General features: G+C 41.1%; 1 protein-coding gene across 1 annotated transcript; it reads left to right on the forward strand.

Moving 5' to 3' along the window:
* The first annotated feature begins 17,161 nt into the window (after positions 1-17,161).
* Positions 17,162-25,444, forward strand: LOC135216590 (uncharacterized). The gene is made up of 2 exons (XM_064251970.1): positions 17,162-17,182; positions 24,422-25,444. Exons 1-2 carry the CDS (start codon positions 17,162-17,164, stop codon positions 25,442-25,444), a joined length of 1,044 nt encoding a protein of 347 aa, XP_064108040.1.

Consider the following 25,444-nt stretch of genomic DNA (forward strand, 5'->3'; position numbering starts at 1 on the left):
TGTCATCTGGTGCTCTGCATACCCTCGCTTTTACTACATACCTTCCTGAACTAGCTTTCGTTTCCTTACTGTTTCCCATTGCACCAGTAACTTAGCCCGTCCAATAAATAATGATGCAATTAGCGAAATGAAAATATCATCTTCATTGTGATGTAGAAAAGGACAACTAGCTTTTAGATCACCAATAAAAAAAAAGTACAAAGAAAAGCTACACAATTATCGCAAATGCATCAATAGTTGCATTGCGAAACTTAATATTATTTGCTCTACCATTACATACACGGAATTCGAGATCGAGAGTGGTTGTTGTTAATCGATTTTGTTATTTTCAAGAAAAAAAAGTGTGCTACTCATTATCATTTAAGCTTCTTAATCAGCTCCTGTCTTCAACCAAGGCGATCAGCTGGATCCTTGATCTTATTTTCCCGAACACAATTGTAACAATACGCTCAATCGCACTGCAATATACCATATAACTTGTGAAATTCTCAATATGTCCATGCTCCTATAATGCGAAGGCTATAATGTGTAGTGTAAGCACAGTGTCTGTAACTAAAGTGCCAGGTGGATGAGTAACTCCCAACCTACGTCAGTCCGTGAGATTTCATATTTCGTAATGTTAATAGAGAAAACTTTTCTTCCCTGGATAATTGAATATAGCTGTTCTTTTACATCATAACTGTGTTTTTTACAAACATTGATTAACGAATTCATGAATTTCATAGATCGTATAGACAGTGCGACTACCACACCTCTACTTTCCTTTCTGTCTCACTCCTTTCTTCAAGGCGCCGCCTTTTGCGTCTCGTATGGGAATGTCCTATAGTACTGCTCAAAGTCCTCGTGTTTTTGTAAGAAATGCTCACAACGAAAAACGTTGCGCGCTTACTGATGTCCATCCATTTTTATGAAGTCCCAACGAGATGGAAGTCAATTAAAAATATCTTTGTGGAATCTCACGAGTGTTATTAATCAAGATTCCTTTCTGTTAAGTTAACCAAACCAAGTAGTAGGTGTAACCCTTTTCTGTAAACATACTGCGTCTCCCCAAAACGAGATTGAAAATGCCCTCATTCAGGTAAGCAAAACTTAAGGATTTTTTCACGAAATATAAAAATATTCAAAAAGAAAATTACTGATTACGAAAAATTCTTTAGACAGGGACATGAAGTAAAATTATCTAAACTGTCCGTTGTCAATAAATTTCTGTATTGAACCTGAGTGCTTTAAGCATCATTAGTTAAAGTATTTCTTGTAGCACGATTATATAATTCGTCAAAGCGTAGAACAAATGTATACTTATTATTTGAGTTTATTTCAGTTATTGTGCAGTGCTGATGGGTACACGTTATATGATGCGCAGTTAAGATTCACAGTCAGCTTCAAAGGAAAAATTAGTAATTTGGCTTGCTTCTGGGCCAGGAATTTTCGGAATTCGTCAAAAATAATTCCTTTATTTTTTTCATAATGCTACAGTTATTTCCGTCTCTTGCTACAGTAAGAAACTTCAACATCGCTTTTAAAAAGAACATTCGAATATATATGTATATTATAACTTAATTAACCTATCTTTTGATTCGCCGATTTCAATACTCTTGTACAGCTTACAAGAAGATTCTTTGCTTCCTCAAATCAAAACATTTCGATTGGACATAAGGCAGACGGAAGTACTGATACAACTTTTATGCGCTTGGCAAAACATCCGTGTCCTGAACCGCTCACGGGTACGGGACTAACGGAGTAGAGAAAAACAAAGGTGCACACTACTTACTACTGTATGTCAGCTTTATGTACCAGCATTGCAAGTTCAGTTAACTACCGTTAATTACCTCTTTTGACCATCCTTATTGTAATTAACATTAAAACGAAGAAGCAAAGATTTGAAACTTCAGCAAATAAACATACAATTCAAATCAAAGGACTTTAAAGAAAATCTTCGGTTTCAAAGTCCACCCGGCTATAGAAAAGCATTTTCTTTCTTTCCCCCACCTCGAAAAGCCAACGGCCATACCACGTTGAAGCACCGCCTTGAAAAACAAGGAACTTCTTTTGCAAAATCAATTCATGTTGAGGCTGCATCAGTAAAAATGTCAGGTTATTGTGTTTAATTGTTTTACCAGTTGAATTCGACTGATGGAGAGAACGGAATGAATTACAGGATTTGGGGCATTCTCTCTTGGAGCAGTAATAGTTTTCGCATTTGTTAATATCAAATCATCAGCGGATTCCAGAAAAATATGATGCCAAGTTCATCTCATAAACCTGCTCATACAACCTGATATATTAGGGGTTTTTATAAAGAAGAAATTAAATTACAAGAAAAAATCGAGAGCCGTTACTTCTCCATAAAAACAGCAGTACAGTAATTGCCTCACAATCACTCAAAATGTTGGAGCCGCCGGGAATGAGTCAATAAGATTGACATAATGCCTCAGAATTACGGTGGATATGGAAATTTGTAAAATACAGGTTTTTACGGATAAACAGACACATCAGTTGTGCCTGAAAAACAAACGGTTAGTAGGACTATTCTTGTTGCTTATAGAAATGTTACTCCTTACTTGCTGAGTCTAGACATTTTATTAAATACAGACAAACTACATTAAAAGATGATCTGCAATTGCCTCTTCTCGTTTATGCGGCGTTCCACAGAGGTACTTGACTTGGAATGTGCTCACAGTGAAGCGTTTCGTATTCTCAGTATAAAGCCAGGCAGTGCCCGATGTCTGATGACCAGACTTTAAGCTCTTCCTTGAAGCGTAAGTTGATAAAAGAAAGACCAGAAATGCCCCTTTGTGTACCCTTGCAACCTCTACGTTACGTAAAATTATTTGACTTTTGTGTTTACAGACTACAATTACACTGCACTGACATGAAACTACATCATCGAAAGGAGATTTTTTTTTTAACAATGTTCTGCAAAGTATACGAATCAATATAACTTGATCATTGGGTAATAATGTTATAATTGATTTTCTTTATTTTAATTTTTCTCATTTCTATTTATTTATTTATTTTGTGCGTGTGCCAATAAGGCTAAAATATAGAAGGCCCCAAAGCATTTCAAGCCACGAAGTCACAACATATGACAGGGCGGCACATGTGCTTATAAGCTTCATTATAGGATATTAAAGACTGTTCATAATGTATAAACGAAACAGACTAATGACAAGGATGCTCAGATTATACGCCTGAATAGCTATAAGGACCACGCATGCTAAATGAACCCCACTGAATGGCTCCCGGAGCGGGATATAAGTACGCTGTGCACTGTAGTCATTACCAGGATGGTCATTACCCAAGTTTTTATTTTTTTATTTTTATTTATTTATTTATTTATTTTTTTTTTTTTTTTTTGCAGGGCGCCTTCGGGCCCCGCTATAACCCCTTTCGTTCTTTTTTCTGTACCTTCTTTCATATTCTCTCTCCTCAATCTTACTCTCCACCCTCCCCGAACAACCGATTCATAGTGCAACTGCTTCGAGGTTTTCCTCATGTTGCACCTTTCACACTTTTACTGTCGATTTCCGTTTCACCGCTGAATGACCTCATTGGTTCCAGTGCTTGGGCTTTGGCTTACACTCTTTATTCAATTCACATTCAATCCAGTTGAATGGCACCATTGACCACGGAGCTACAGTATATTTAGCTAAATCTCGTTCTTTATCTTCTTTATCTACAAATTAAGGTTACTTCAGCTTACAAAATCTACGACTGAATAGCATTTTTGATGGTTACATTACAATGACGATAAGTTAGCAAGGTCTTAGCTACCGGTAGTCATCAAGGTCCAAAGGTAGCTACCGGCCAAACCCCAACCCACGGTATCCTCAAGCAAAGTAAGACCCCCATTATAAAATGAGACAAACATTTTTGGCTTGTGAGACTGGTATACTAAACGATGCATATCTATTTTAAGAGCTAGCCTATACATCTTCTGGTCACTACCCTTCAAAGACAATGAAAGATATAGTTCGGAACTTTGTAAAATCTTGCCTGAACGAGGCAACAACCCCTTTTTGCGTTTTCGTCAGAATATTCTTAAAATATAAAAAGTTTCTTCCTACCCAAAATCTCCCATTTGAAGGTATGAATGCCATACTGGGCATCAGTTCCTATACAATTTTCGAGGAATAGTTAAGCTACTTTTCACGTAGTATGATGCTGTCATTTCAAACCTTATTTCATAACGTCAAGAACTATAATAGACTCACGCTCATTACGCCAGTTCTGAACAACAGAAACAGCTAACTGATGTGAATATGTATTGATAACTCAAGTGCTATGGAGTAGATTTCAAAATACGCGAAGTTTTTGAGGTTTTTAAGTATCCTTTGCAACTGGAATTTCATAGTCAAATTCATTTCTCAAAATGTTTAGCATCGGATGAATAAATATCTAAGGTAATTGAAAGGACAGTGGTATGACCAAGGACAAGCATGAAAAGGAAAAATAAAATAGCATAGGTTTATCAGTTAGATACAAATAAGTAGCTCATGCTGGTGGCAACACTGAAGTTACGTTTGTCATCTTGTTGTAGCCAGAGATTCCCATCGTTGTGAAGGAAGAAAAAAAGAAGGCTGCCTTCCCATTAGCAGGCCCGTAACTAGTTTTTTTTTTTTTTTTTTATGGGGGATCGTTTGACCAAAACCGGACTTTTTCTTCTTTAAATGTCATTGCATATATAGTAGGTATATAAAAGATAAAATACTTGAAAATTTTCTTTTAGTTATATTAAGAAGAAAAATTGGGTATGCGGTCTATGCCCTTCTACCCGATTAGATGTTATTCAAAGTACTGACTTTGGTTAACAGAATTTTACTTAAATTCATTTGCAAATATGGTGGCCTATATCATATTCCTATTACTATCACTCTTGTATTTCCTACTACTAAAGAATGATGTAAATATTTGATAACAAAATATATAAAACAAAAAGACTTGCCCAAAAAACAAAAGATTGTTATTTATTACTTTGTAAGTACAGTTCAATGAAAAGGATTATCACAGAAAATATGCACTTCCACAAATTTTGGGTGGGGGTCTCCCGACCCCGCACCCTAGGTACAGGCCTGATCAGGCCACGTCCCCATCAGATATCAACACTTTATATCAACGAAAATGGATCATAACTGTTTGTACTGATAGACTTTTGTAATATTATTCACTGGAGAAAGTTTCCTTAAATGACCATTGACACGCAATAACTCTCAGTCCTAGAATCAGGATATGGGCCAGATTTTAAGAAAAAAAATCACAACCTTCGAATCGGAAACACGTTGGTGAAATCGATATCATGAACTATTTAACTCTGCTGAATACAGTATAGTACACTCCCACCATCTGAAAGGAAGAAACTGCAAATGCTCGTTAACAAAAGGTTCGTTTCGAGACATGAACAACTGGTGTCAATGGTAGCATTGACAACAAGGCAAGTTGCCAAAGGATATTAGCTGTGTAACACCGCTTTTTAAAAGCCTGCCATGGATGATCTGTAAAATGTGATGACATAAGGTGCGTCCACACGGTCAAACAATGTCCGACAGGCAAACATTGTTACCATATCATAGGCGAAGCAAGATGACATCATTAGCGTTGAAACGATGGAAGTAGATCTGGCAACAAACAGTGGTACCAGATGAGGTTGTATACCACTGCTTTTACTCTGTTCACAAGGCAAAGACTGGCAGACAATTGTTAATTGGTAACAATGTTTGTTCGTCGGACATTGTTCGACCGTGTGGACGCACCTTTATATTAGATAAAATAATCGTAAATGTCACCTTACTGAAAATTTGGTGCATACCGCAAGCCATAATATATATATATATATATATATATATATATATATATATATATATATAGAGTATAGATATATATAGATATATATATATCTAGATATATAGATATATATATATATATATATATAGATATATATATCTATATATAGTATATATATATATATATATATATATATATATATATATATATATATATATATATATATAATGTGTGTGTGTGTGTGTGTCATCAGGATGGCATCCTAAGAAAGGAGAAACGGGAGCAGTGTATTGTGATTATACAACGTTCAGTAAATTGCCACCCTTCCACGTCCCTTGCATAAAAAAAATCTGCTACAGGTCCATATCCAGTTTTTTTTTATGGGGGGGGGGGTGTGGGGGGCGGCGGTCAATTTTCCCAAAACTGGACCTTTTCTTCTATAAATGTCATTGCATATGTAGGTGTATACAAGATGAAATACTTGGGAATGCAGTCTGTACTAACTTTCGTTAATAGAATTTTGCTTATAATGTTGAAAGTTTGCACTGAAATTCTAAAATATCTCTTCAGTTTTATTGATCGATTCATTTATTATGTTAACAGTAACATGCTTCTTACCTAATTTTTTGTTAAGTTATATACTTTGACTTGAAAAAATAACTATTTATTGTTTTGTCAGTACAATCTAATGAAAAGGATAGTCACAGAAAATATGAACTTCCAGTAATTTTGGGGGGTCCGCCACCCGACCCCACCCCTCGAAACAGGCCTGTACTAATGTTAACGACTAGCAGATGCCTCACTATGTAGAATATAAATTTAATATTATGTCCTGTGCAATCATAACTTGAGGGATATTTTGTTACCTCAGATTTCCATAGGAAATCCTTCATGATTGCATATTTTTTATTTACATTACTTTTAAGTGAGATAATATTACTTTGTCCTTCGATTTCTAGTTCTGTAAGAAACTGTGAACGTTACAAAGGCTCAAGTATTATTTCTTGTAAAGAAAATTTGAAAGCTGTTTAACTCTATGACGGACCATCAACTAGGTAGTTGACATAATTCTCCGACCGACACTTCCCTGTCGGGCAGGCAGGGACTTCTCTGGAAATAACAGTCACAAGATATATATAGTATTAGAAATATTGCAGTATTTCTTGTACTTTCATCTTTACCGAAATTAGATCCCACATTGGAAGTATCTTTTAAATCGTTGATCGAATTGTCTTCATATGAAAACTAGAATCTTTATTAATTCTGACTGTAGCATACCATTTTGGTTACAGGAAAGCGGACTAACCACCAAGGTAAAGTTAATGACCAACTTTGTCCTTAATCTGTCAGTTTCATTATTACTACTCTTCGAGTACTGATGTGAAAGAATTTTTATTCCTACTAGAGTGCAGCCGTTAGAATGTCGGATCAGCTGTGGAGACTATCGTCAGGGCAGCCGGGCACTCCGAGCGGCAGCCAGAAGTACCAGTTGCTTGCATAGTACTAGGTAGTAATTGTTATCACTCGTAACAGTTTCCAACACTGGCGGACCACCGTCTGTTCTTGGGGCAGCTGATGGTGAGTCCATGACTTTCGTTATGGCTAAATCCATTTATCCTATATTGATTAGCCTACCTGATTAGTGCACGGTTGAGCAATATTATCTTTTGTCGAGCAACCCTGGCCCCACATTCACTGGGGATGTGAGTCTCCTGTTCTTAATAATGATGGTATGTAGTAGTATTATCGCTAATTCGCTATGCAGTGCTGTACACCTCAATATAACGCTGAAAGCCATTTCTTTACCTTGGAGGTAGAACTATAGTTTCTAGTATGACCTTGAAAATTGAGTTTTGTCATACCTAATATTTTTGGTTGTTTATCGAGAATTTACCATTATATTTTGCCGGTCGGCTGCAGTTAGCCTATAACAACCTTAGACGTAAGATGTTATTGTACTCTGGCCATTATGTAATGCCATTGTTATATATGCAATGTTATGGGGAACTTATAGGAAAAAGTTTGGTATTTCTACAGAAGCAATCCGCGGTGGCTTAGACTATGGCAATTGACTGTTTCCTATGTTATTTTAGTTGCTGTACAAGATTTAAAAGTAATATCCATTCGGCCGGCTGTAACTAAGCAGTAATTTACATTTGAAGGCTACATACCTCATAGCCGTACCAAACTCAAAGGTAAATTAAAGTTTAGTTCCAACCAAACTAAAAAATATTCCTTACAACCCGTGTAAAGCAACTAAAATAACATAGAAAATGTCAATTGCCATAGTCTAAGTCACCGAAGAACGGTCCTATAGGACGGTACCTAGTATTCGTTACGGTCAGGGAAATGTAAACACAATCGCCATGTTTGAACTCCCCAACCACCACGGAGCCATATGTTCACTAAGGGGGGAGGTAACGCACAGGGGGTGGGCGGGATAAGGTGGAAGGTACGAGTTGTCTTAGCAGCACCCCACTGAATAGTAACAGAGACCTTAACGTAACTCGGCAAAAACCTAACACTCACTTTCCCAAAAAATAATAATTAAGAATAATGTTCGGACCTTACCTTAAAGGGGTGGAGGGTACAAAGCAGCAGCTGCCTTTATGAATGCGTGGAGGCCGGTCTTGAGTTCTTCAAAATGCAACTTGAAATAAGCAAGAGCCAAGTACCCGACGAAGTTGTACATTCTCCTCCCGTATCTTGGAGTCGACTGCCGGAGTTCACTCCACCTCCTCTCGACTGTATTAGTATGGGCACCGGTTTCTGGGTCCACAAAGTTCATCAAGTGGTTGACTGTCAAGTGGACATAACCTTCATCTCCCAGGCAGTCATAAGCCCTCCAATAGTCGGAAATAATAGTGGTACTCGGCACAATGTATTCTTTGATAACTGCAAGCAGGGTCCCACTGGTCCTGTTGGGTACGGGAACAACGAAGAACTCCTGGGTCTGCCAGCAGATACCACCGAACACCCACTGCCCTTCGATGACGCGACCTACGTTGTATTTTCTTCTCCCAAACTTCGCCTCATCGATTTCAACAATTGTACTGGGCCCACCAATTTGCTTCTTCTGTTGGATGCACCAATTAACTATGACCTGAAATAAAAGTCAGTGTTAGGGGAGATAATTAAGTAGGGTAAATTTCATAATATATAATACAAGGCAGGTTGTGTATGAGAGAGAGGGAGAGGGAGGGGGTAGGAATGGAAAAGGATGAGGGGATAAGCAAAATACTTACTTCCCGAGAGTAGCTGGCCCAATCATTAATTGTTGTGTCCGACAGTCAAGTTCTGTTCTCGCAACCTTGTAAGAAAAAAAATCACTCACATACAGGTATGCGAAGATACCACCGAACACCCACTGCCCTTCGATGACGCGACCTACGTTGTATTTTCTTCTCCCAAACTTCGCCTCATCGATTTCAACAATTGTACTGGGCCCACCAATTTGCTTCTTCTGTTGGATGCACCAATTAACTATGACCTGAAATAAAAGTCAGTGTTAGGGGAGGTAATTAAGTAGGGTAAATTTCATAATATATAATACAAGGCAGGTTGTGTATGAGAGAGAGGGAGAGGGAGGGGGTAGGAATGGAAAAGGGTGAGGGGATAAGCAAAATACTTACTTCCCGAGAGTAGCTGGCCCAATCATTAATTGTTGTGTCCGACAGTCAAGTTCTGTTCTCGCAACCTTGTAAGAAAAAAAATCACTCACATACAGGTATGCGAAGAACAGAACTGTCTCAACATCAAGGTGGGACCCAGAGAACCAAGTGCCCTTAAACAATGAAAAGTTGTAAGAACAGCGTTTCTTCGCTTTCTTACTGTGCGGTCGATAAGACCGGTCACACCTAAAGGAAAACGTGGAGGGAAAAATACCAATTATAAACCTCAAAACATGAAAATATGGAGTAGGTCATAAATGGTATAGGTGTAATATAATATTGCCATTAATCTAGGGCCGGGTCATGTCACGGTTACATGCAGAAACCAACCTAGATTTTGCAAATCTAGGCGGCACTCATTCCCACAATGGGGGCAAAAGACCTGCTTCCTCAGGAGGCCGTGGTCCTGGCATAAACCGATTAGCCGTTCATAATTACCTGAGTAATAGGCAGAGAAATCTTTGTAACTCAATGGGGGCAAAAGACCTGCTTCCTCAGGAGGCCGTGGTCCTGGCATAAACCAATTAGTCATTCATAATTACCTGAGTAATAGGCAGAGAAATCTTTGTAACTCATGTAACACTTGTTACATGAAGTTGGCAAAGAGTTCCTGCTGAGGGGCTCGGGCGAGCGTGAAGTTGATGCACCAGTCGAAGTCATGGCGGCAGATTCAACAGTGTTGGAGTTGTACGGTTAGGAGGTGGTAGGAGGCCGGACCGTACAAAACAGGGTAGGGGAGGTGGGATGGAGTAGTAAAAATGCTTTGATGCTATTGGTTGAGGCAGGGTGGGGCTGAGGTAAATGTACAAGCACTTAACAAAATAAGTTGGCAGTGTTAAGGGTAATAAAAGGAAATGGCTAGTTAAGGAACTAAATGTAAATGTGGGATGGGTTCAAAATATGAATTAATACAAATACATATATCACGGGCCCAGGAGGGGTGTGGGATTTAAGTCCTGGGTGGTAGATGTGTAATAGGGCCTAAAGTTGTTTTGATAAATACTAAATACTAAATACCAAATTAAACATAGGTTACCATATAACAAAACTAATTTAACTTGTAGGGGATATTGCCTGACCGGGGGGCGGTTGGCCCTGCTGTACCCCCCCTTAAAGAACCAAACCAACCTAACATAACCTAACCTAGCAGGGGATGTAACCTAACCTAGTAGGGAACTTAACCTAGTAGGAATTGTTGCCTGACCGCGGGGGCTTCGCCCCCCCCCCCCCCCCCCCCCCCCCCCCCCCGTACTCCCCCTAAAAGGCTTAACCTAACCTAACCTAGTAGGGAACTTAACCTAGTAGGGAATGTTGCCTGACTGGGGGAGCGAAGTAAGGAATGTAACCTAACCAACCTAACCTAACAGGGAACTTAACCTAAAAGGGATGTTGCCTGACCAGGGGGGCGAATCTAGTAAGGAATGTAACCTAACCAACCTAACCTAACCTAACCTAGTAGGGAATGTTGCCTGACCGGGGGGGCTTGCCCCCCCCGTACCCCCCTTAAAGGCCTAACCTAACCTAGTAAGGAATGTAACCTAACCTAGTAGGGAACTTAACCTAGTAGGGTATGTTGCCTCACTGGGGGGGCATACCCCCCTTTAAGAACTAACCTAACCTAGTAAGGAATGTAACCTAACCTAACCTAACCTAGTAGGGAACTTGACCTAGTAGGGAATGTTGCCTGACCGGGGGGTGTACCCCCCCTTGAAGACCTAACCTAACCTAGTAGGGAATGTTGCCTGACCAGGGGGGCATAACCCCCCCTTGAAGAACTAACCAACCTAGCCTAACCAGGTACCCCCCTTCAAGGAAGTAAAACTAGTAGGTAAACCAACATATAACAAACTAAACCTAGTAGGGTATGTTGCCTAACCGGGGGGATTCGCCCTCCAGTAGGTAAAATGACATACAAACCTAACTTTGAAGGGTGTGGAAGTGTTGTAAAATGTTAAAAGTAACCATACATAACTGCATAATAGTAAGGAAACTGGAAGGGAGGTGTAAATTGTGATGTCTGTAAAATGGTGTAATGGAATATATTTAAATGTAGGTTTTATAATAATAATGGCAAACTATATATTTAAATGTAGGTTTTATAATAATAATGGCAAACTTTAATCCAGGTATTGGTATGGGTGAGAAATGCATTATAAATGGTGTAACGTAAAGAGCCAGTCGTGAATACTGAAAAGGGGAGGGATTGAGTTTGTATAAATCATATAGGGAGTGTGTATGTAATATGCAACGCAATGTGCAATTTCACGTAACAGGTAGGTAGGTAGGTAGGTATCGAAACGTCCTAAAACCTACTTCTATTATCAACACGTAGGAATTTTTAGGTGTCTCTCCTCAATTATAACGTAATATTTCAAAGTATATATGGTGAAATTATTAGGTGGGGATATTTCAAAACAATTATTATACAAATACTATGATAAAAGGAAAAGGAATAAACATGATATTGTTATGAAACAATAAAGTTTCATACATACTTACCTGGCAGATATATACATAGCTATCGACTCTGTCGTCCCCGACAGAAATTCAAATTTCGCGGCACTCGCTACAGGTAGGTCAGGTGATCTACTGCCCTGCTCTGGGTGGCAGGACTAGGAACCATTCCCGTTTTCTAATCAGATTCTCTCTTCCACCTGTCTCCTGCGGGGAGGCTGGGTGGGTCTTCAATCGTATATATCTGCCAGGTAAGTATGTATGAAACTTTATTGTATCATAACAATATCATTTTCATACATTCAACTTACCTGTCAGATATATACATAGCTGATTGACACCCTTTGGTGGAGGGCAAGAGACAGTTAACTACTGACTAGACAGGTAAACAACGTAAAGAGCCAGTCGTGACCTTGGTTCCTACCTTATTAGGTGGAAGACTTCGTGGCTACTGCCCAGGAGTCTGCTTCACCTCAAGAGCCTTAGCAAGATTGTGGTCTGCGGCCAAGAGTTCTTGTGGGTCTGTCGATGGGGTTTCATCCGCTTACTCGGCAGAGCCTAACTGGCATTTTTTAATGGGTGCTAATCCGCTTATATGACAACACGCCTTCTTTAAGGAGCACACAACCAATCCCGATCACCCGATCCTAACCCGTGTTAGTTCTAAGATTGCCAAGAGTCATCCCCGAACTCATATTAGCAAACAACCAAAAACTCGATAATCACACATACAAAAGTACAAAAAAAAAAAAAAAAAAAATTTTGTACCCCTCTAAAAGTCAGTTGTCACTCAATCTCCTAGTGAAGAGAAGTGAAGGCCGCCTGTGCGGCATCTGACACTTCCATGCACAGGAAATACAAGAACACATCCGACAAGAGGGTTACGTACACATATTTAAGGATTGGTGCTCTCTCCTTTACCCAGAACCGTCTGTGCTGACACAAACGGACCTAGAGAATAACATTTTTCATATGTAACTCGCACATCTTTTAAGTAATGAGATGCAAATACTGAGTTGCATCTCCAATAAGTTGCATCCAAAATATTTTCAAGTGACATATTCCTTTGGAACGCAATAGACGTCGCGATTGCCCTTACTTCATGAGCTCTTACTCTTAATAGATTAAAAGAGTCATCTGGGCAGTTCTTATGAGCCTTGGTAAAGACACTTCTAACAAAGAAGGCCAAGGCATTTTTAGACATTGGTCTCTTGGGGTCCTTTACTGAACACCATAGACCGTGTTGTGAACCCCCCAACCGCTTCTTTCTGTCCAGATAGAATTTCAGTGCTCTAACTGGACAAAGGGATCTTTCTGTTTCTCTGCCCACTAGACTAGTAAGTCCTTTTACCTCGAAGCTCCTGGGCCAGGGATTCGAAGGGTTCTCATTTTTGGCAAGAAAGAGAGTCTGGAATGAACAAATCGCAGAGTCTCCTTTGAAGCCAACTCGTGACTCAAGGGCGTGCAACTCGCTGACCCTTTTTGCCGTAGCAAGAGATAGCAGAAATAAACACTTTCTAGTGATATCCCGAAATGAAGCCATATGCGGTGGTTCGAACTTCTCGGAGGACAGAAATTTCAGGACCACATCCAAGTTCCAGCTTGGAACCCTAGGTTCTACTGACTTCGATGTTTCAAAGAAACGAATGACATTGTGCAAATCTTTATCATTCGTCAAATCTAATCCCCTGTTTCTGAAGACTGCTGAAAGCATACTTCTGTACCCCTTAATAGTCGGTACAGAGAGATGCGACTTTTCCCTCAGGAAAAGAAGGAAATCCGCAATTTCGGTCACAGAGGTATTGGAAGAGGACAGCTTCTTCGACCTGCACCAGTTTCTGAAAACTTCCCACTTCGATTGGTACACTCGCCTAGTAGATGATCTGCAGGCTCTGGAAATTGCGCTTGCCGCCTTGCGAGAAAACCCTCTCGCTCTGACAAGTCTTTCGATAGTCGAAAGGCAGTCAGAGCAAGAGCGGGTAGATTTTTATGGTACCTCTCGAAGTGGGGTTGTTTGAGCAGATCTATCCTGTTTGGAAGAGATCTGGGGAAGTCCACTCCATTACCTCCATGTACCAAATTCGGGATGGCCAATATGGGGCTATCAGAGTCATCTTGGTTCCCTTCGAGGCCACAAACTTTCTGACTACTTCCCCCAGTATCTTGAATGGGGGAAAAGCGTACACATCTAGCCCTGACCAGTCCAGGAGAAGGGCGTCTATTGCATAAGCCCTGGGATCTTCTACTAGGGCGCAAAATGTGTCTATCCTTTTGGAGAGAAACGTGGCGAATAGATCTACTTGAGGTTTCCCCCAAAGAAACCAAAGGCTCTGACAGACTTCCGAGTGGAGGGTCCATTCTGTAGGAAGGACCTGGAACCTCCTGCTCAGTCTGTCCGCTCTCACGTTCCTCTCCCCTTGGACAAATCTTGTTAGGAGAACTACATTCCTTTGATTCGCCCAAATCAGCAGATCTCTTGCTATTTCGTATAGGGCGAGAGAGTGAGTTCCTCCTTGTTTTTTGACATAAGCCACAGCGGTAGTATTGTCGGAGTTTATCTGTACCACATTGTCTCTGACTATGTGCTCGAAGCTCTTTAGCGCAAGGTGAATTGCTAATAGCTCCTTGCAATTTATGTGCCATGACACCTGTTCTTCCGACCAGGTGCCTGACACTTCTTTGGATCCTAAGGTCGCACCCCAACCTGTCTCCGACGCGTCTGAGAACAATGTCAGGTTTGGGTTCCATACTTCCAAGGATACTCCTTTGTTCTCTTCTAAGGGGGTCAACCACCACCTTAATTGATCTTTTATTTCCGCTGAGATTGGAAACGTGTTCGAGAGCTGTCCTGTCTTCCAACTCCAACTGCTTCTCAGGAAGAACTGAAGCGGACGGAGATGTAGTCTTCCTAGAGGAAAGAACTGTTCGAGCGAGGAAAGGGTCCCCAGAAGGCTCAACCATTCCCTCGCCGAAGTGCGCTCTTTCTCTAAGAAGTTCAATACTGTGGAACAGCCTTTCCTTATTCTCTCTTGAGAAGGAAATACTCGAAAACCCCGAGAATCCATCTGAATCCCCAGATAGACTACGTTCTGGCTGGGGACCATCTGAGATTTCTCGAGGTTCACGATCAATCCTAATACTTTCATCAATTCCAGGATTGTTGACAGATCCTCCAAACACTGCTTTCGAGACCTGGCCCTGATGAGCCAGTCGTCCAGGTACAGGGAGACGTTTATCCCTTTCATGTGTAGGTGTCTTGACACATTTTTCATCAAGTCTGTAAAGACTTGGGGAGCCGTAGATAGGCCGAACATGAAACGAAGGTACTTCCTCGACGAATGGTGAATCGGGACGTGGAAATATGCGTCTTGAAGATTTAGGGACGCCATCTAATCTCCTTGACGGAGTGCTGCAAGTACTGAAGCAGACGTTTCCATGCTGAACTTCTGTTGTTCTACGAATTTGTTCATTGCACTTACATCCAGTACTGGTCTCCATCCCCCCGAGGCTTTCGCTACGAGAAACAAGCGATTGTAAAACCCCGGGGAGCTGTGATCCAGTACCAGTTCTATTGCTCTTTTGTCCCACATCTGTTCCACCATTTGACGAAGAGTATCCATCAGAACTGGCGGACAGTTCCCTCGGTGATGTTGTCAAGGGGGGCCTGTCCTTGAATGGGATATAATAACCCTTCCTGATTATCGACATCGACCAAGGATCGGATCCTATGTCTTCCCATGCTCCCGCAAAGAACTGTAACCTGGCTCCTACAGGTGTCTGGAGGAAAGATTTCTCATTTTCCCTTCTTAAAGGGACAGAAGGGAGATCTTCCCCTTCTCTCCATTGTCTTCCTTCTGGCGATGGATCTAGCCTGAGGGCCTCCTCGAAAGGGCTGCTGCTGCTGAGCTGGCCGAGTGGCTTTCTTTTCCTCACTGGCCACAGGTCTATTCTTCCTTGAGGATTGTCTGAGAAGATCTTGAGTGGCCTTCTCAGTTAGTGAATGAGCAATGTCTCTCACCAACTGAGAAGGAAATAAATGTTCTGAGAGAGGCGCAAACAATAAAGCGGATCTCTGCGAAGGAGAGACGGCCTTAGTGAGAAAAGCACTGTGAACCGCCCTCTTCTTTAGTATTCCCGCACCAAAGAGGGAGCATACTTCTGCCGATCCATCTTGAACAGCCTTATCAATGCATGTAAGGATGCTATGTAAGGTTTCTGGATTTAGTTGTTCCTTTTCATGGGACTTCTTAGCAAGAACCCCAAGGGACCAATCCAGGAAGTTAAATACTTCTAAAGTGTGGAAAAGTCCCTTGAGGAGATGGTCCATTTCCGAAAGACCCCATGTTGCTTTAGCCGAATTTAAGGCGTGTCTCCTCGAGAAGTCTGACTCAGCTGAAACGGGCAGAGACAATCCCATATTCTCTCCCGTTTCGTACCATATGCCTCTTCTACCCGTTAGTTTAGCAGGAGGCATGCAAAAGACTGTCCTTCCTAACTCCTTCTTTGTCTTGATCCAGGAGTCAAGAGATTGTAGGGCCCTCTTCATGGATATGGCCGGCTTCATTTTCAGGAAGGATGAAGACTTGTGCGCTTTCGTGCTTGAAAAAAGAGAGCGCGGAGAAGGAGGAGTGGCTGGAGTCAAGGCATCTCCATACTCTTCTAAGAGAAGAGAAGAAAGAACTTTATAATTTGAAAGTCCTTCTTTGTTAGTGATTTCGTCCTCCAAGACGTCTTCTAAATTAATAGGCTCGGGAGGAGAAGGCTCCCTTCTCTCATCTGTCTCCTCCCTTGATCTCTTCCTTTCCGAAGAAGAAGCACTTCTAATAGGAGAGGGACTAAGAGTAACACTCTCTCTGCGTATATCATTAGGAGAGTCATGAATAATAGTTTTACGCCTGGAAGACTCCTGTCGGATATCAGGCTCTTCATGTGGAGAATGCGCCTGGCGCTTAGCAGGAGTATCTCGCTCAGAATACTCCTGGCACCTGGGAGGAGTATCGTGTTTGGAACACTCCTGGCGCTTGGCAGGTGCAACACGCTTCGAATACTCCTGGCGTCTGGTAGGCGCATCGCGCTCCGAATACTCCTGGCGCTTGGTAGGAGTATTAAGTTCAGAATACTCCTGGCGCCTGGGAGGAGTATCGAGATCAGAGTACTGATGGTGCCTGGCAGGCGTATCTCTTTCCGAATACTCCTGGCCTTTGGAAGGCGCATCTAGTTCCAAATACTCCTGGAGTTTGGCAGGAGTATCGAACATGGTAGGCGCATTTCATTTGGCAAGTATATTGCGCTTAGCAGGCGCTCTACTCCTATCAGGAGCTTCCTCTTCTCCAGTTGGATCTTGGTGCTTGGTTGAAGTTCTAGTCCTTGAACGATCTACAGGAAACTCAGGCTCTTGCGCCTACTTGGCGCCTGGCTCCTAGCTGGCGCCAGACGCTTGGCAGGAGTTACTTCCTTTTCCACTTCTCTCCTGTCTAATGCTCCACTCCCCCCAGAGATGGTCGCCTGTGCGACACCTCCCCCGGAAGGCTCGTTGCGCCTGACAGGAGATCAGTATTTGGATCTCTTAATCGGAAGCCTATCATCTTTCTTACGAGTAGGCTCTTTAGAAAGTACTCCTACCAAAGACGCTAATTGCTCCTGCATATTCATCAAAATTTTTCTGGTCGAGGACTCATTCGAATCAGGAGAGGGAGATCTGGAAGGCGCTCGAGGATCTCTTACAGTCCAAGGATCTAACTCCTTTCTAGCCTTCTTTATTACCGAAGGCGCATCTTCTTCAGAGAAGCGCTCGGGGCTAGAATTGAGCTCAGGTTCTTTCCAATTCCTCTTCAGCGGACGGGAAAGCTTCGACTCCTTCCATCCTCTTCTCGGAGAAGGCGAACTAGATGACGAAAAGCACTCTCGTAGGATGCTTTTCCTATAGCTGTCCCTGGCAGTCTGAGATGTAATAGATTCTGCCGAAGGGACGCCTGATCTTTGGGGATTCTCCACAACCTCCGTAAGGCTTTCGACTTTCCTTCTCCTCTGGGCCAGGGAGCTTGGAAGCGGTCTAGACCTGGGAGCGTCTTAGAGACGACCAGACGCCCCCTCCACTACACTGGGGACACTAAAATCACTTGAGAAACCACATTCACTTTTCTTACCTTCCAATGCTGCCATTTTTTCCTGCATTTTCTGAAGGGAAGCTCTGAGTTCCGCCATTTCTGAGGCAGAAACAGAGGGGTTAACAACTTGTGAACGGGCTGAAATAGAATGGGCATAATTATCAGAAGAAGAAGCTACAGAACTAGATAGAAGTTCACGAGATCTAGACATTTTTCGGCTTTTGTAAGCCGCCTTCCTCTCTCTATCTTTCTCTAACTTCTTCAAGTAAGAAGTTAGATTCTTCCATTCTTGCGCACTCAGTTTCTCACACTCGTTACACGTATTCTCAATCGAGCATTCAACCATTCTACAACCACTGCATGTAGTGTGAGGATCTACCGAAGCTTTCGGAATCCTCACCTTACAGCCTTCATTCACACACACTCTGAAACTAACACTAGAGTCAAACATATTCACGAAAATCCAAAGCCAAATCCAAAAAACAGTCCATGATAGCGAATGCCAAACAACGATCCAAGTACGTCACCAAAAATCAGTCGAAAGATGATCAAAAGCGTTGTGAAAAAAGAATTCCAGTCAGGAGGAAGTAACAACAATGTTGATACCACTGGCGACAGAGAGAATCTGATTAGAAAACGGGAATGGTTCCTAGTCCTGCCACCCAGAGCAGGGCGGTAGATCACCTGACCTATCTGTAGCGAGTGCCGCGAAATTTGAATTTCTGTCGGGGACGACGGAGTCGATAGCTATGTATATATCTGACAGGTAAGTTGAATGTATGAAAACTAGAATTCACATAACATGTTTAATAAACAAACTAGGTAAATGCTTTTATGTAACTCAACGTATGGTTACCAGCCAATCCTTCACTCAGTCCGGTAGCAACATAGGGGTCATACTGTAACGTGATTGGCTAAATACATGTATCCCTCCCGTAAAACCCCATTTTTTTCCTCAATAATAAGTCTTGAGTTTAGGCCAAAAGCTCCCTTACAGTTAGCCATGCGCAGTAGCATTAGCGCATGCATAGTAGGATTCAGTGTCGTGGTAGCAGTAGTAGTAGGTGGAATATGGATGTGGAATGGCTCTCCTATCGCTAGTTTTGTTATATCTTATTTCCACCTGTATTTCGTGTTTTTAAAAGTGATAAATGTGGGAAATACCACAATAACATGGCAAAAACTCCCCCCAAGTGGTTTCTCCCCACCCAAAACCCCGGTTCCCACTGGGGGTCCCCTTTACTGTAGTGTAGGATAGAGTTCAAAGGTAAATTAGTGTCGTCCGAATAAATATTACTTCAAATTCTTGTTCAGGAGGTAAAACTGCATAGAAAAACCGCAACTGCCATACTCTGGGCCGCCGCGGATAGGTACACTAGATCTACCAAAAGTTTTTTTTTTCCTTCACTGGGGGTCTGAGGGGCGGGAAGGGGGAGGTGGCAGTTGTCTCGGAAGGGGTTTGATGGCTACTACGCTGGCCCAACAGGACACTTGTTTTGCAACAGCCCTCAATCCGGGGCACCAACATTATTGTTGGAAAATAGTTACGAAGTAACTGGATATTGGTACAGCAGCCGTACCCCGATCGCGGTAGATATTGGTATGGCAGTGAATTGCACATGCACGAACCCTTGTTTACCGCCTCAGGCATATCAGTGACAGCAAGAAAAATGGCGACGGAACAGCATGAACCGCGGAATAATACCTCAGTTTTCGCCAAAAAACAGATGTTTTCAGGCTTTAACAAGCTGAAAAAAGCCATAGACTCAAACTTTCAAAAATTGTATATACGTAGGTCACGAATGTTCAAATCGGCCCTGAAAAGAACTCCGAAGAGGAGACTCAAAGAGGATTATATGTATATAAATATATACACTACCATCGTACCTTTGGTGACTTTCTCGGCCCTTTATTCTGCCCGACATCGGCAGTTGCAAAGGGCCGTCTTTATACACTACAATATAAATTTAATTCACTTCATTGGGTATTGCAGCTGTCGAAGACGATAGAATTTACCAGCTAGTGAAATGGCAAAATTAAACAAAATTTCAGCACTATTCCATTAAAATTGGGATAGTTTTGATTTTTTAGCACAAAAAAGAGGGACAAAATTCACAAAAGCAAAACAAAAAGGGTGGGGGGGACATTTTGCTAACTAAAAAAGGGGGACATGTTAAAAAAGCGGGACTGTTCCGCCTAAAAGCTGAACTCTGGTCACATAGTACAGTATGATTAGCAAGCTGGTAAACGGATACAGCTAACTGCCGTACCTGCAGCAAATCAAGAGCGCAATATGGCACCACTGACAGAATTTGCCGTACCCCACCACACTGTTATTTGTACGGCTGGAAGTTTGAAATTGATGCGCAATTCACTGCCGTACCAATATCTACCGCGATCGGGATACAGCTGCCGTGTGTGTTTACCCCACAATGCATATGGGTTACATGCAAATGTTGCAAATAATTCTGGACCAACATTTCCTTGGAAGGTAACAATATTTAGTAACCGAGTCTTAGATTTTCTAAGGCACTATTGGTAGATCTAAGGCCATATACCGCGGCGAACTAGACTATGGCAGTTGACGTTTTTCTATAGCATTTTACCTCCTGAACAAGAATTTAAAGTAATAATTGGTCATTCTAAGTCCGCATTCCTTGGTAAAGTAGACTATGGCAGTTGACGTTTTCCTGTGTTATTTTATTAACTGAACAAGAATGTAAAGTAACATTTTTATTCGGGTGACTGTAATGAAACCGTAATTTACCTTTTGAAGACTACATGACGGTACTAGGGGTGTGATGTACCGACGTACAGAGTTCAAAGGTAAATAACAGATTAGTTACAATCGACCTGCAAAATATTACCTTAAACTCTTGTAAAGTAAATAAAATAACATGTCAACTGCCCCCCATACCCCAACCTTAAATTAAGGTAATCTTAGAAGTGTAACATATAGGTTATGATACTAACCTAACCTAGTAGAACTGGTTGCTTGACCTTGGGGGCACCCCCTCTTGAAGGAAAGCAATCTGAAACGAAAGGCAACAGCTCCCTTATAACATGGCGCATGTGTAGTAGGATTCAACATAATAATAGGTGGATTTTGGCTATGTAACGGGTCCATTATCGGTTTATTTATTGCTTTATTTCAGCTTGTATTTCGTGTTTCAAATGTCGTAAATAAGAGGAAATAACACTAACATGGCAAAACCTTCCCCCAAGTGTTTTACCTCACACATAACCCCACTTTCCCTTCGGTCCCCCTTACCGTAGGATAGACTTGCAAAGCATAATTCTCCCAGGCGTTTTACCCACCCAAAACACCCTCAATCTCATCGGTCCCTATTACCATAGGATAGAGTTCAAAGGTAAATTACAGGTTAATTACAGCCAGCCAAAAAAATATTACTTTAAATTCTTGTTCAGGAGGTAAAATTCTATAGAAAAATGTCAACTGCCACAGTCTAGTTCGCCGCGGTAAGCGGGCTTAGATCTACCTAATATTTTTTCAGCCGGCTGTAATTAACCTGTAGTTTACCATTGAACTCTCATCTATCCTGCGGTAAGGGAGACCGATGGGAATGCAGGGTTTTGGGAGAATTATGCCTTACAACTCTATCCTACGGTAAGGGGGACTGATAGGAAAGCAGTGTTATGGGTGGGGTAAAACACTTGTGGGAAGGTTTTGCCATGTTATTGTGTTATTTCCTCTTATTTATGACATTTAAAACACGAAATACAAGCTGAAATAAAGCGATAGATACACCAATAATGGAGTGTTACATAGCCAAAATCCACCTATTACTACTGCTATTACGACACTGAATCCTACTACACATGTGTCAATCCTACTGCGCATGCACCATGGTATAGGGGAGCTTTTGTTTCAGATTGCCTTCCTTTAAGGGGTCTGACCCCACAGTCAGGTAACATGTTCTACTAGGTTAGGTTAGGTCAGGTTGGCTAGGTTAGTGTCATAACTTAAATGTTACACTGCCAAGATTATCTTTCTTTAAGGGGCGGGTACTGCCGAGTCAGGTAAAACGTTACCAACTCGTACCTGTGCCTTCCTCTCCCAGTACCCCATCCCGTCCTCCCCTTACCAGACATATGGACCCCTAGTGGTTACGTATCCCACACCCCCTACCAGAATTCAAATGAGGTAGTTAGTTTACATTTCTTGACCCTGAACCAAAACTTCGAAGATTGTTTAGTCGAAGTAGACTATGGCAGTTGATGTTTTCCTATGTTATTTACCTTTGAACTCTGTACGTCGGTACATCGCACCCCTTGTACTGTCATGCAGTCTTCAAAGGTAAATTATGGTTTAATTGCAGTCAGCCAAATAAATATTACTTTACATTCTTGTTCAGTAAGTAAAATAACATGGGAAAACGTCAACTGCCATTATCTACTTTACCGCAGAATGCGGGCTTAGAATTACCTCTTTATTTAACTTACTTCTAATATAAGTGATTCGATCAACCATAACTAATCCTAATTGATTCACAAAATCGCGATTATAGCTGGGCACCCTGACCTGATCACAAACTGTAGGCAGATGATGCCTTTGTTTTAGATATGCAAGCTTTGAACCTAGGTTATGCTATTGCGGTGGTCATTTTTCGGGCACTCTGGTCCACTGAATGATAATATGGAGGAGTGGTTATGGTAATTAAAATTTGACAATGTCACCAAGGGTTATGTGAAAGAGAAAGAGAGAGCAAAATTGGTGGAGAAATAAATGGGAGTGGTTTGATGGCGGTCGTAAGCATGTGTCTCTTGTGGCGATCGCCGAGGATATCAGTGGCGATCGCCGAGGATATCAGTGGCGAGCGTCTGTTATAAGAGGGAGAAGTGAGCTTAGCGAGGGTCAGAGTCGGTGACCAGAGCCTTTGTTGGAGAGTCAGATTTTTGGGAGCTATTCTTGAATATTATTGATGGTCAGCTATTTTGTGAGTTTTGAAGTTGTTTGAAGGTTGTTGTGCCTGTGTTGTTGAGTTTGTTGTGCTTGTGAGTTCTGTTGTGTTGTAGATGAGTTGTGGTTCCTTGATGTTGTAGGTGGGTGTTGACTTGCCATGTTATTGTTTTTTGGTGTTAATAGTGATTATTTGTGCAGTGGTCTTTTGTTGTATAGTTATTGAATTGTTGTGTGGTGGTTGTCCTTGTAACACAATACACAAACAACCAAACAACGGCTAGCCTAGCCTAGCTATATCCAGCTGACAGCTTTAATCCTTTGGGTGCCTAGAGTACGTAAAGACATAATTCGTCTTAAGATAATCCGATTTTATGAGAGACAAAACTACAATAGCCCAACTTTATCCCATCTTCTAGTTACATAAGTTCAAAAACAGCAAAAGAGAATGATCAAAGTATGGTTTTAACGTTATACTCGTTGCATAAACGTGTACAGCCATGAACAACCGAATGATAAACATCTTTTTTTTCTAAGTACAACCAAATTGGATAAAAACATCCGTTTGGCTTTGTATTTCAATCATCGCTCTATAGTACACTATTACCGTAGTTGTAATAACTTTATTCACTATAGATCAAAGATCAATGTAGATCAAAGATCAATAGGGAAATGTACTGTTAACTTTAAACCTATAGCCGATATTTGTAAACCTGGCAAACTTGCACTTGCTGCTTGTCGCTGATTGGATGAATGTCGTGTTGTCCGAATCTCTGTTTTGTTTTCACACTGTTTCAGAATGGTGATTATACGGCCATTGATTGAGATAACAGCCAAATTATGTAATGTTATGTAAATACCAGTTGTAATAAACTTAAGTATTAAGAAGTTACATACAAAATTATTATATAATAGTTAACAGTTATGAAACAAACTCCTAAGCTATAGACTTGAAATGTTTCAAACGTATGAACTTTAAATGTTACTGTTGGAATTAACTTTGTGAAAAGCTTTACTTGTTTATTTAGTTGAGTATGCCATTTAATTTGCTGTTTCAACGTTTTCTTTATTGTCATTTGAATTATGAGTTTTATTAAATAATCTAAGTTTATTGAAACACTGCATTATTATTAATTGTATTGTATTGCTTTAATTTTGAGTGATTTGCCTTTGTAATTGTTGAGTGAGAAATTTGAGGATAAGTGATTGTTTCTGTTTTGTGATCCTGTAAGATTTTCCGATGACTTCTTGTCATCGTTTGTTGTAAGAATTTAAACAGAATACAGTTAGAAACAGCGGCGTCACCACCCGGCTTTCCTTTCTCAACCCTTCTTGGATGTTGTTAGTCATATATTAAGAACATTTTGGTGCCCAGACCCCGGGAAAGGATATCAAGAACCCGTTTGTGAGTAATTATATGCTAATAAATAGTTCAAGATGGAGAATTTGTTAAAGAAGAGAAAGGCAGCCAGAGGATGGGTTTCTAGGCTAGGAAAGGAACTCTAAGTTTATCAGGAAGGCCTGTCCTTAGTGCAGTGGAATTGAAGGCTGTTATTGAAAATTTTGATATTCGTTTGGCCAAGTTAGATGAAGTACAGTCAGAAATAGAAGTTGAGTTAGAAAGTGACTTGCTTGATGATGACTTGGACAAGGCCTTTAAGTTTAGAACGACGTCTCTTATACCTAGGATTAAGGCTGCTGAGAAACTCCTCGAGTTAGACAAAAAAGGTGACGATGATAGTAGTACTACTAATGGATCTTCAGGTGCACAAGTGAAGCTGCCTAAGCTAGAACTGCCGAAATTTAAAGGAGAAGTGACAGAATGGCAGTCCTTTTGGGACCAGTTCAGTTGCCATGTAGACAATTCAGATATACCAGTAATAAGTAAGTTTAGTTATTTAGCGTCATTGCTGGAAGGAGAAGCCAAATCAGTTATCTCAGGTCTATCTCACACAAGTGTAAATTATAAGATTGCATGTGATCTACTTAAGGAGAGATTTGGAAGGCCTGAGAGGATGATATTTGCCCATGTTCAAGCACTTTTAAATGGCAAGGTTCCTGTTAAGGCAGGAGGCCCTAAGTATGTTTACCTGCTGTGGAATCTACAGGATGAGTTGTTGACGCATATCAAAAGTTTAGAGGCTTTAGGTGTATCTGGTAAGCAGTGCGAAGTTTTCCTGACGCCAATTATTCTTTCTCGTCTTCCGAGTGAAATACGAATGGAGTGGGCTAGGAAAGGCGCTGGTCATGAAAGTGATTTGGAATGGCTTCTGAAATTCTTACAAGAAGAAATTGAAACTATTGAAAGATCTGAGACATTTAAAGATGTTACTTCTAGGAAACCAGAAAATCCTAGTGTATCTGAAGAAAAAAGAAACTGGCACTCTAAGGGCTCAAGGGAGAAGGTAACCTCTGCATCTGCTCTGCATACCTCATCAGAGGTTGAATATCCTATCTGTGGATTTTGTGCTAAAAAACATAAAACAGAAAATTGTTATGAAAAACCTTGA

This window comes from Macrobrachium nipponense, chromosome 6 (genome assembly GCF_015104395.2).
Source record: "Macrobrachium nipponense isolate FS-2020 chromosome 6, ASM1510439v2, whole genome shotgun sequence".
Taxonomy (NCBI): domain Eukaryota; kingdom Metazoa; phylum Arthropoda; class Malacostraca; order Decapoda; family Palaemonidae; genus Macrobrachium; species Macrobrachium nipponense.